Here is a 12,914-nt window from a genome sequence, read left to right on the forward strand (position 1 = left end):
TCAGAGTGCTTCCGATAGTGTCAGGACTGGATTGCCTGAGAACACAGGCTTGTCTCACAACAGAATCCTTCTGTATTCACACACACAAAGATGGGGCTGGAAAGAGATCTCCAGAAGCCATTTATTCTATTCCCATCTCCAGGCGGAACGGGGGCTAACCCACCATAGGTGCCTGCAGTTTGAGGACTAGTGTAACATACCCAAGACTGCCCATTTCCCCAAGCTGCAGCCAGTTTAGCTGTCAAATAAAAATAACGTATGGCACTCCACTTTGTCATCATGCCGTCCCTGGCTCTCCCGTGGGCACCCAAGGCTGTTCAAAGCTGAATGCTAGAGACTGTCAGAAATAAAAGTCTGAAGTTCAGAGTACACTTGACCAGAAAGTAAAACCTGTTCTTGGCTTTGCACAGCAGGGAGGTATCTCTTTATCTAGTGCCCCTAGTCATGACAGGTGTTAGAGCTGAAGCTGTGTGAAGAAGCCCCTCCCCCTTGAACTGGGAATTTCGGGGTCACTGGCACAGCTGGAAGAGACGATTGCAACAACTCAGCACCTGGTGTCATTAGATGATTTGGTTCTGAGAACTTGTTTTGAGCCCACCACCTGACCAAGCTCTCGCCACCGTCATCTGTAAAATATTAACCTTCACTGCGGCAGGACAGTGCTACTGAGAACGATCGCCCTGTGTCGGGGCAGAGTGTCCTTTTCTGAAGATTGAATTGAGGGGGCTACAGGATTAATTTGAATAATTAGAAGTCTTCTTTTCTCCTCATTTGATGTTGGGACTGCGGTGCCACTTTAGTTCAAAACCAAAAACATGTCACCTAGGTTATTAGAAAATAAAAGCTTTAAAACAAGGAAGGAGCCAAATTTGGAGGGAATGGAGATGTTGAACTTGGGTCTATATTTCTGAAGAAGAATCGCCTGGAATTTTGTAAAAGCAAAGAACGCAAACATCATCTTTGTGCTTATATTAGGGAGTAAGCATTTAAAAACAGTATTTATTTTTAAATATTTCCCTTCTTTTTAATCTTGCTTTGCACCCAAAGAATGCTATTGGTTACCAAATTGTTCTTTGTAGAGTAAACTGACCCTTAAAGAAGGAAAAAAAGTGTGATAGGATGTGATTCTAGCACAAGACAAAGTTATGAATCCCTCAACCCTAAGCAGATATTAACTAATCCAATGATCCCAACCAAGGAGCATTTCTCATGTATCTTACATGGCAATGAAGGACAGTTTCCGTATCTCCTAATAAAGAGGAGCTTCTCTTTATTAAGAGAGCAAAGCAGGGCTTTGCGGATAATAGCTGAGCTTTGAGCTGTTCAGCCTCCTCATCTATATGCCTCAGCTTGTCTCAGTTGGTGCTGATTGTCTCAGCAATAAAGCATTCAGTCTCTAGAAGGGGGTTTCTTCCTCTACCCTGTAAACAGGAAAACAGATATCTTGTTATGTGTGCTAAAATGGGCTGAGTGAAATCAGTATGGCTCTGCTCTGCTGTCACTAGCTATAATCAACTTTTCAAATCTACACTGAGTGTGGCCCCAATGACTATGGCATAGTAAGGAACACGGATGTTTGTGACAACATGTTCCTGAGAAGTGGCAGGTCTAACAGCCCAGTGACCCAGCTTATTCATTCCGGTTTCTTTGTGCAGAGACATTTTGTTTTCCCAACTCCTTCACCATGTGCTAACAATTAGACAATGATTCCATAAATGAGGAGGAAAAAGCAGTGTCATAGACGGTGGGTGGTTTGTTTTCTTAGCTCTTTATTGAACACATATGGAGATGTTTATATATAAATAGTAAACAATAGAATGCTGCCATCATGTTAGCAGCAGCTAATAAAATTCTACATGAATAGAAATCAAACATGTCTCTACGTACGCCAGAATTCTAGTTTACATCCTGTCTAATTCGGCTTGAAAAGATCTTTTATTATTTCAAGCTTTTTATTCCAGTTGGAAGGAAGTTATAGAGCAATAGTGGGGCTTTTTTTGTTTTTGTTTTAGTTTTTGCTTTCTTTCTTCTCTTTGTTCAGTTAAACTACTTTATTAGCAAAGGCGATAAAATCTGTCCAAGTAGGCCTTGTAGTATGATCATAAAAAAAAATTCAAACTCTATGCATTTGTGTAACTACAGTCTCTGTATTTTATATTAAAAGTGAGGACATGCAGCCTGACACGTGGAAGTGCCAGCAGGCGCAGCAGTGCAGGGGTAGCGAGCACATGCTTGGGGGGCAGACCCCTGCATCTGAATTCTGGCTGCCCCACTTACTAACTAGGTAACCCTGGGAAAGTTAGTTGACCCAACTAAACTTCAGTTGCCTCTCCTGTGAAATAAGAAATATATGTCAGAGAATGTGAGCATTACATGAGATAAGCTATAAAGCATTTCACACAGTGTCTGGAGTGTGGGAAGTACTTCAGGATGCGTTATAAGCAGCTATCTGAATGGTTTAAATGTGTAAGACCTGTAACAAGTGTTTATCGAGTGCTAACTATACAGGCTTTAGGCTGCATTCTTTCCTACACATCCATGAACTGGTTGCCATTACTATGCCTGTTTCATGGAAGAAACTGAATCCAGTTACCCAGACTGGGCAAAGTCGCACAGCCAATGACTGGTTAATTCATTAATTCCAAAGCTCACTCCCTATCTCTCTGCTCAACTGGCTGCTACATATATAGCGTAGGACATCTTTGAAAGTTCCTTTTTATGTATTATTCTCTATGTTCCTATCAACATCCTGTGACATTGCACCATAGCATTCACAAACCATGGAGTCGGAGTCTGCTGTCCCTAGGGCATCTGTTCATTTGCAGTTGAAGACAACCAAGAAGCCCTTAATGCACATTTTGTTAGGTGCCTGACAAGTTTAGTTCATGCTACCACTTTGACTTTGGCCTACAAAAGTCTTTTTTTTTTAAGGTGCTCAAAGCTTCATATGCACAGAATCATTATTTAAGCCTTGGGAAAGAACATTTGTACCAACCTACAGATGGAAGCCAAAGGCCAAGGTGACATAACAGGGAAACAGAGGGAGAGAGCCAGTCATCGCCCTTGGCAGGCCAGCATGTCAATGCTGAGTCAGGAATAGAATAGACTAAGTCCAGGGCTAAGTCTGTCTCACTGGGCTGTTGATTAGTGTTGGGTCTGACAGCCAAACTGCTGCCTAGCTCCACTTTTAACCTAAATAGTAAATAATTAAGAGCAATTTCCTTCATTTTCATGTTGGAAAGATGGGATTTGCCTGTAATGTGGGAAGGCTCACGTAGAAGATTACCCAGTTCTGTTTTCATTTGCAAATGCGTCATGATGTTTCCATTCTCTTTTTCACAGGGGACAGAGAGAATTTGGTGTGGGGCTGAGCAGGGCATACGAGGGGAGAGGGTTAGGACATGTCAACCTGCCAGCTTAGCATTGATGTGCTAGTTAAATGAGCCCTGAATATAAGGCATTAATGCAAATAGTTTGCACATTATTTACTCTAATGATGCTGCCATTCTATAGTAGGCACAGTGGAAAACTGAGATGACACTTTTCATCATAAATGCCTTGGGTCTTTCTCTGAAAATCATCAAGACAGAAATTCCTTAGAAGTGAGAGTAGAAATATGAGCAGATTTCTCTTTAACTTTCTTATGATTAACAACAACAAAATATTGGTATCCCAGGGCCTGCCGTCGCCCCATTCAGTCCTTGTAAATGCTGGCAACATCCCCCTTTAGAACTCACCACTGCTTGTGCCCTTGGGACAACTTTTACACTTCCATGGCAATAGTTGGGAAATCATTATAAAAGGAATCTGTGTTAGAAAAAAATAAATACTTATGCAACTCTCAATTGGTTATGTAAGTGAAAAATCATTATAATTCAGAACAAGCATTACTTATCACTCTACTGCATGCTAGCATTTCAGCATAGGGTTTTGAAAAGCAGGGATTTCAGACCCAGTTTTACTGCTTGCCAACTGAGTGACTTCGAACAAATCACTTGACATCTCTGATCCTCAGTTCCTTTCCTATAAGACAGCATCAACCATAAAGCTGCTTTGTCTACTTTAGAGGTTATAGAAGAAGATCAAAGGAGATTATAAATATGAAAGCTCTCTGGGAGCACTGTACAAATGTTATTATTGATTTTTACTAGGTAGAAAAATGAGGAATGAAGACAGTGCCCTCAAGGAATAGCTTGGGAATAACTCAGCCTAGTAGTTGTTGGTAGTACTTGGTCAGTCTTGAAGAAGTGGATGTCTCCTGGGAAACAGATAGCCAGACCAGTCGGAAGGACCTTAAACTTGCTGGTCTTAGGTCAGTGTGGCAATTTAGCTGTGCAATCTGGTGAGAGCCTCTTACGTTCGGAGCTCTTGTAGTGCCAATATTGGCTACATGAAGTCACTGTGTGATTTGTTACCAGACTTTATTTGGAGAAAGTGGACAAACTTGCGGCCTGGCAGAGAGCCAGGGTCTAGAGTGCTATGGCTGTGCACCAGACAGAGCAGTGTTTCATGTGTTGTTCTATTACCTCCCTCCTGGGGGATTCAACAGATAGAACAACAACAACTTCAGAAACCCAAGACAAACCTATCATCTTGATACCTTTAAGCTTCAGCAGAACTCACAATTAAAAAAAGATAGAATATCTATTTAGAGGAAAGAGGTGCAAAGAAATAGTCCACAGAGCATATACTTTGTTTTGCTGGATTATCACTAATACTACCTGGAGATCCCCCACCATATAGGAAGAATTACATCCTGCTATGCGGCATTCGCTTAAGAAAATGGGTAGAGAGAACAATATGGCTAGTAGAAATAATTGAATAACTTTAATACAGGGCTTTATATTTCTGTTTATTATATTATTTTAGTCCTTCCAAGTCAACTTGAGTTTGGCAAATCCCAGGATGAATAATTATGCATCTCAGAACAGTTAGGTAATTTGCAGGCCGGACCCTAAGTCAGGCAGAGCAAGATTGTTTTGGCAAGAACTGGTGAAGAGATAAAGTATTTGATTATTGTTGTTGATAGTTCCCAAGGAGAAAGCATAGAAGCAACAGAAATAAACCAAACACTTTTGTCTTTTTTTTTTTTTAGGCAAATATTTCCAACTACAGCCTGGTGATGGAGTCTGATGGGGGAACCTTCCTACCCTATGGGCTGCAGTTCACCGGCAGTGAAAAGGCCAGAGCCATCATGAAGGAGGTCATGAGCCTCCTGCAGCCCGTCAACATCACACGGGTGTTCGGTGATGGAGAAGGGGCAGACATCAACTTCTGGATCCAAGCTGGAGTGCCTGGTAAGACCAAAAGATAAAGTTGGGGTTCCTTGTATACTGCTACAATTTAAACTAAAGTTTCTATTTTTACATGGCACAATGAATACTGAAACGCCAAATGCATGTATGGACACCCGAAGCTTTTTGTCTATAAGGTATAATCTGATCATTTCCAAACTTGGGATAATAATACTCGTTTGTATGTGTTTATTCATATGTCTTACCTTTCTAAGTTGTAAGTTTCTCAATCCCAGAGAGTCTGTCTTAATGATTCTGGGATTGGGCCTAGAAATCTCTTGTTCTTTTTTTTAAGGTATATCTTTTGCAAATATAGTACATGTGATTGCACAATCAAAATTTGAGAAATAGAATAGAAGGCAATTATTACTATGAGTATTCTTCTAGTTCTAGTCCTGTGCTAGGAAATCTTTTCTGACCCCAATAATTCCCTACCCAAAATAGGTGGTGCCTGAAGTTTCACCAGTAGAGATTTATTCTTTGAAGATGAGATACTTCTGGCTAATCACTTTTTTATAATGCAGCCATTTTCAACATGTGTGCCACAAGAATTTTTACAGCAATCAATACCTGACTATTTAGTCAAGGACACTGACCTCTTTTCCCTTAGATTGTCAAAAAAAAAAAAAAAAAAAAAAAATGACAACAGCCAACATGACAATAGCTTTCTGGTGTAAATGAATCAAAGTTATATCTATTTTCTTGTCAGATAGGCAAAAAATGTTTTTTTTGATATGCCACAGAATTTTAGTAATTAGTTTATATGTGACATGAAATGAAAAAGGTTGAAAATCATTGTTCTACTGCAAAGGCTCATGTAAGAGGTGGGGCATACACTAATTACCCTGATAAGTGATTTACCAGGTTGATATTTCTAAAAGAAATCCTAGACAGGGATGAAATTGTGTAACAAGAGTGGGCCTGGGGAGGTTACACAACTAGAAAGTTCAACACTCTTAATGAAGACCAACTTATACCACCTCACAACTGTGCCCTAGGCTGGCCATGGGAAGGGGTTATTGATGATACTAAAAAATCTATGACCTGAAGTTGTTCCCTTCACACCATTATATATATATATATATAATATATATTTAACTGTTGTTAAAAGTTCCATTTGCAAAGTATTCTGTATTTGCATTATGCAAATCAAAAGTTCATTTTTTTGAACAGTTTTAACATTACTGTTTCCGGAATAATTTCTGTGGCTGCAAAACATTTCACAGGTTAAAATAAATAAAAGCATCTCTCTGGATCTGCTTTTTTTTTTTTTTTTTTTTTTTGACCTGAAAGTAGATTTCACCAACAGCATACTACATGGGTTTGAGATTTTTAAAAAACTTATTCTTGATATATTGTAGATATTTAAAGCATATTTTCAATTTTAAGGTTTATAAAAATCTTTCTTAACTAAAAATAGAAGGAGCTCTCCTTTAATACAAGAACCCAAACTCTCTCCAATGGTTTTTATGTGTTTTAAGTGTACTTTGAAATATTTTAAAACATTTCTGTCTACAGTACTGTGCATCATGTGGACAGAGCTGAGACTACGTATATGTCATTTTTAATCATGGTCAGGGTCTAGGGGGAGTACGCCCTTTAGGTTGTATAGAATGATTTATTTGAATTTTAGATTTTTCCAGATCCTTAAATTTTGTGGTAGGAGTATTCTTAAAATTTGACAAAAGCTAAATAAGTTTGCTGGGTAGTAGACATGAGAAAAAGACTGACAGATTGTAGGTGAATTAGAGCAGAGACTGGAGGTGGTTAAAGGGGAGATGAGGAGCGGAAACCAACACAGGAGTAGAACAAAAAAAACACGGACTCCCTCTTCCCAGGTGCAGTGGTTCTCCCTTATCTGTGGGGGATACATTTCCCCGAGTAAATACCTGAAACTGCAGAAACATACTACATATGCAATGTTATTGTACTATGTATACAGTGTTTTATTTCTTAGACCTACATACCTATGATAGAGTTTAATTTATAAATTAGGCACACCAAGAGATTAACTACAATAATGAATAATAAAATAGAAGAATTACAACAATATACTGTAAATAAAAGGTAAGTGAATGTGGTCTCTTTCTCTGTCTTTCTGTCTCGCTGCTGTAATAATCAAGGTGATTATTAAGCAACTAACAGGCAGGTGGCCTATACAGTGTGAACGTGCTGGACAAAGGAATGCGTCCAGCCAGATGGCATGAGATTTCATCATGTTACTCAGAACAATGCACAATTTAAAACCTATGAATTGTTTATTTCTGAAATGTTTTGTTTAATATTTCGAACCAGTTGACTGCGGGTAACTGAAACCATGGAAAACGAAACCTCGGGTAAAGGGGGATTTCTGTATGTCTTGTTTTTGTTACATTGGATAATTGAGAATTGGCTCAAGCTTTATTTTTTTCATGTAGATATTCCATAATCTACATGTAGATTGTAGAATATCTGCTTGGAATTAAAACGTTGATTTGATTGTATTCACAAAGGTAAAGAGGTCTGTCCCTCATGCCCCAGTGGAGTAGAGAATTTCAGCCCCGTTATGGTTGCTTAAGAATTAATACAAATCACAATTTATTGAGCTCCTACTATTTATCAGACACTCAGGCTTTTGCAGATACTGCCTTTTTAAATCTGCACCATCCTAAGAGATAGTGATGATTATCCCTATTTTTGCTGATAAAGAAACAGACTCAGAAAGGCTAAATGACTTCCCCAAGGTTATCTTGCTCTTAAACGCAGATGTCGCCCTGAGAACAGGCCACAATGGTTTCAAGGCTGGTGGCCCTTTTCCCACAATATACAACACAGGGGAGTCTGGAATGCTGAGAGAGTCTTCCAAATCTACGGCAACGTCTGAAATGTTTATCTTACTCAGTTCTTGCTTATGCAAAGGATTTCAGTTCATTCCTGCTCCGGAATAACTTACCCCTGGGGAAAGGAGTTTGTTATTGTAAATAACTGCTTACTTCTTCTCACGTTCTTTGTTCCACTCCCCTGTCTACCTCTGTCAATCAGGAAAGTTTATATAAAGTCGAAGGTTCATTTAGACTACAACTAATATTTCCTGGAATTTCTTTTTATTTTCTTTAGAGTATTGTAATATGGAACCAAACTGTTGCTCTTTTCCACTGTTACTCTTGAGCTATCTTCTGATATTTCAGTTCGGGCTATTCCTGAAAGAAATAATGTAATAATTCATGTTATAACTCGTTACCTATTGAAAACCGGGAACTTCAAAAAAAGATGAAGAACCATAGTTAATCTGAAAAAAAGAAAATAAAAATATAACGATATGTGCCCTGTATTCTTAAAGATATGGCAAATTATAATGAATTAAACCTAAAGATAGGATTCAAAATACTGATTGTTATAATTTAAATAATTGCTCACCTGACATTTGAAAAATCAATGAGAAATAATAACTTCAAACTCCATAGTTTGTTTCTTCTTTTTCTTTTTCTTTCTTATTTCCCCGTTGACTCAATAAATATTTGTTGAGCCTCTACCATGTGCTTGGCCTATCAAATTTTTGTAGTCTGCTAACTGGACCCTAATTTTTTAATGTTCCACACATACTCAATGTCAAAATGCTAATTAAGAGCACAGATGAATTAAAATTCAACATGATGTTTATTAATTATCAAAGCTAAAGAGATTAATTTATAGAAGGATCATCTTTGGAGAGGAAATATGATGATTTCCATCTATCTAGATGATGTCCAAAATGGACATACATCTAAAGTTTTGTGGTAGGAGGAAACATTTAAAAATTAAGTATCTCATATGAATTTGCCATATAAACTCTCTGTTCCAGATGCCTTTATACTCCAGCCTCCTCCCATATTCACCTCTTTTCATAGTCCTTCCTATTCTTCCTCTCTAATTCCAGATGCTCTTTAAGTCTCACTCTATATTCATCAGTGTCCATGGGTTCTTCCTTAACAACCCCTGAGGCTCTATTGCTTTTCTAAATTCCTAAAACACTTCTATATAGTCTGCAATCTGGCCCTTGAATTACACATGGACGTTTTTCTTGGATTAGTAAAAGTGTATGAGCATCCTGCTTCCCATCCCCAGTGATCAATTCTTTGAGGTTAAGGTCAGTGCTTTCTACTTCTTTGCCTCCTCTGTATCTCTAAGTTTAATTTTAGAAAACATTTAAATTCTTGTAAGTCTGACATGAGAGAAGAAACAAAAACATAGAAATAATAATTTTATCAGCAAGCTTTGGGTCCCTCAGCTTAGGAATGTGGAGGAAATAAAGGATGCTTATAAAAGAGACATAAAGATAGAAAAAAAATATTGGGAGAATAATATAAATTAGAGAGGCTTTAACACTTAGGATGTTTTTTCTTTTAAAAGAGTAAAGACTGAGAGATGTTGAATAATATCTTCTAGTACTTTAATGATTCTCCTACATAAGATGGTAAACTGTTGTTCCCTGACTCTTTTAAAGGCAATATAAGAGCATGACTTAAAGTAATGTAAGAGTCATTTAGGTTAGTTTCTTTTCTCTCAGGAGAGGCTTTCAATCTTAATTTTTCCCCTGATTCTTCAATTATGAGCTCTAGATTAGAATGAAGGGAGTCTATTTCATTAAATATGTCAGCCATAAGATAAAAATCCATGGTTCTCAGATGTCCTTAAATTTGTCTTTCTTGAACGTCTCCTTTTTAAGGAAACCATCCTATGAAATATACGTAAATGGAGAAAAATTAGATAATCTCTTAATGTGAGCTGAGAGAGCCCACCCCTATTCTACATCTACCAATTAGAGTTTTCTCCTGTGCTTCAGAACCTGGGTCAACCTTTTTCTGATATTGTTAGCATGTGATAGACAGTGTGCTAGAGACCTTGAGCATGTTTCCTGACTTCACAACTTCTAACTGCATGTGCTCTCTTAATTTTTCAAACCTCACTCATTTATTATTAAGCATCCTTGTTAATCATCTACTGTATGGCAGAAGGCAATCATTAGTGTCAGAGAGAGACAAGATCCGAAGCCTCACAGGCCATTCAGTCTAGTGAACTGAGACTTGGTTATTTCATCTGTAAAATGGCTATAGTAGCCTACATGGCATAGTTTCCGCCGAATACCCACAGGTGTTCCTCCTCTTCTATTCGCTCTTGACTGGCATCACTGTGAACAATAATCAAGAAGAAGAAGGAGAAGAAGAAGAGAAAGAGGAGGAGGGAGGGAGAGGGGAGAAGAAAATGAAAAAAAAATGCAAGTCTGAAATTGAAGGAAAGAAGGAAGGAAGGAGGGAAGGAAGGAAAGGAAGAGAAAGAAAGTGTTTGATCACTTAGGACATACAACCAGATGGTTTCCAAGTCCTGTCACTCTAAATCCCTTCTATTTTTTAACCTATTCTCCCCTCCCTGCCACACAGACTTTGTCTCCTTGTCACTGATTCCTGCAGCAGCCTTCTACCAATATTTTGACTTGCATTTTTAGTTTCCGTCCACCTAATTGGCTCACTGCTGCCACAGCAAACTTTCTCAAAAGAAAATCAGTTTATCAATGGGGATGTTTTGGACTGCAAAATAAGAAAAGAGACACAACTCAGAATGGCAGTAAGGGGAGTTTTTTCAAAAGAACTCTGAAGTGGGTGGTTACAGAACACATACTTTAGCCAGCAACCACATCAAGGCCCTTGGTTCTTCTCATCTTTCTACTTTGCCACGCTCAGCATATTAACTTCTGTCTTCAGGCTTGCTCATGGTCTCGAGATGGCTGCAGTTGTTCTAAGCAACACATGCTCACATGTTGTGCAATAGCAGAAGAATGTCCACAGTGGATATCACTTTTTTAAGAGAGGAAATCTCTTCCAGAAGCCCCAGAGTAGATTTCTATTCAAGTCTCTTTGGTCAAAATTGTGACACGTGTCTGTGGTTGAATCAGGTGCTGGCAATGGAGTAGAATTACCCAGATTGGCTTATATTGGTCAAATTTTACATCCTGGTACTAGGTAGGGCCTAGACTTCACTGAAAAAAAAAATGTAGCCTCCTGACATATGAGAAAAATTGGGAGTCTTTAAAAAGAAGATGAGGGTTTTCATTGGATAAGCAACTAAGAGTAGCTGCAATATCTGGTCATCTCTCCTTGTTTAAAATCCTTCAATGTTTTCCCATTCTCTCCAGAGCATCATGACTTGACTTAGCATGGAATTCAAGGCTCTACTTCTTCTCTCCTCTGGATAGTGTACAGCCTCCTCTCTCATGGCTCCTCTACTCCTTTCCACTCATCTCTCATTCACACAGGTCTAATTGACCTGGCGCACCCAGTATTCTCACACATCCTTGCTGTTGGACCTGCCCTATTCTATCTTCTTCACCAGCTAATTCCTACTCAACCATGCCTCAGCTTTTATCTCTTCTCACAAATTTTCTTTGATCTCTGGCTATCTGGGTTAAGTGTCCCTTGAGCATGCCCATAATGCCCTGTGCTCATTTCTCCTCACGGCAGTTACTTTTTTCTTATAATTGTGTTTGTGATTTCCTCAGAACTCCTAGTGCCTAAGAAGAAGGGCTGGGCCCTTGACAAAATTTCCATGAATCAAATGCTGAATGAGTAGGTTCTAGGTGTGTAGGGATAGTAAGATAATGTGAGAGAAGTTTGTAAACAGTAATGCCCTAATCATGATTATGATTACTTTAGTAATAATTGCTTCATTGAGCTATTCTCTTTCCTTACATATTAAATTGCTTTTTAAATCATATTTTAATTTCTTTCATCTTTTCTGTAATAGTTCAGACTCCGTATTGAAGTACCAAATATGCAGATTACTCAGAATTTCACATATTTTCCATCTTGCTTATTTTTTGTCCAATACTGCATATGGTATTAAGCAGAACTAAATCAAAACTTTCCATTTTATATTTTCAAAGGGCTTTCTTCTAAAATGTTCCAAGAAGGAGGACACAAGTAGGAATGAAAATATAAAGTAATTTAAAGTTTTAGCCTCTGGACCTAGGACTCATATGTTTAACAATCAAAAGATGGAATAGTTCAACCCAGCAATTCTATGTCCCTTGTTGTCCCTAATTAAAAGATGCCTCTGTGTCAGTGATGTTTGCAGAGATCGATGCTGCATAGTGAGTTGTCCTCACCCCACTGTGAACCTGAAAAGGCCACTCTACAGGTTTTGACGGTAGCCCTCATTCAAATAAGCAGACAGTGTCATGCAACTAACAACCATGCTTTGAGTACTTACTATAAACCAGGCACTCTAGACATTGAAGGTAGAATATAAAAAAGACTTACAGGGTCTCTGCTCATTTGGAGTTTACATGTAGTAGGGGGGAGAGGAGAGGGCAGTGGGAGGAAATAGACTATAACAAAGAACCCAAGAATGGAGAAAAATATAGAGTGATAAAAGCTATGCAGGGAATTAAAGCAGGTGGCCTCTCTCTTACGTCTTTCTTTAACTTAGGTGAGTCAGAGCTCTTTCTTTAATATTCCTGGACTGCTATGTGCTAGGTAGGTATGTATAACATCCACAGCAATATCACACTATTAGAAATTGCTCATCAGAATAACTAATCAGCTTCATCTGGTCTTCTCCCTTGCATAGACCTGCTTCAACTTAACAGATGTCATTGGGTATCTTGAC

At 38.4% G+C, this 12,914-nt stretch overlaps 1 protein-coding gene across 2 annotated transcripts in view; it reads left to right on the forward strand.

Annotated features, from left to right (window-relative positions):
• CPQ (carboxypeptidase Q) overlaps positions 1-12,914 on the forward strand; it is a 409,746-nt gene that overhangs the window by 332,997 nt on the left and 63,835 nt on the right. For both annotated transcript variants that reach the window (XM_054590297.1, XM_054590299.1), the window contains exon 7: positions 5,096-5,297. In XM_054590297.1, coding sequence (XP_054446272.1) covers positions 5,096-5,297 — 202 coding nt within the window. The remainder of the gene's footprint in view (positions 1-5,095; positions 5,298-12,914) is intronic.

Source organism: Pteronotus mesoamericanus, unplaced genomic scaffold (assembly GCF_021234165.1).
Source record: "Pteronotus mesoamericanus isolate MK-2021 breed Mesoamerican mustached bat unplaced genomic scaffold, CSHL_Meso_final scaffold_174, whole genome shotgun sequence".
Classification (NCBI taxonomy): domain Eukaryota; kingdom Metazoa; phylum Chordata; class Mammalia; order Chiroptera; family Mormoopidae; genus Pteronotus; species Pteronotus mesoamericanus.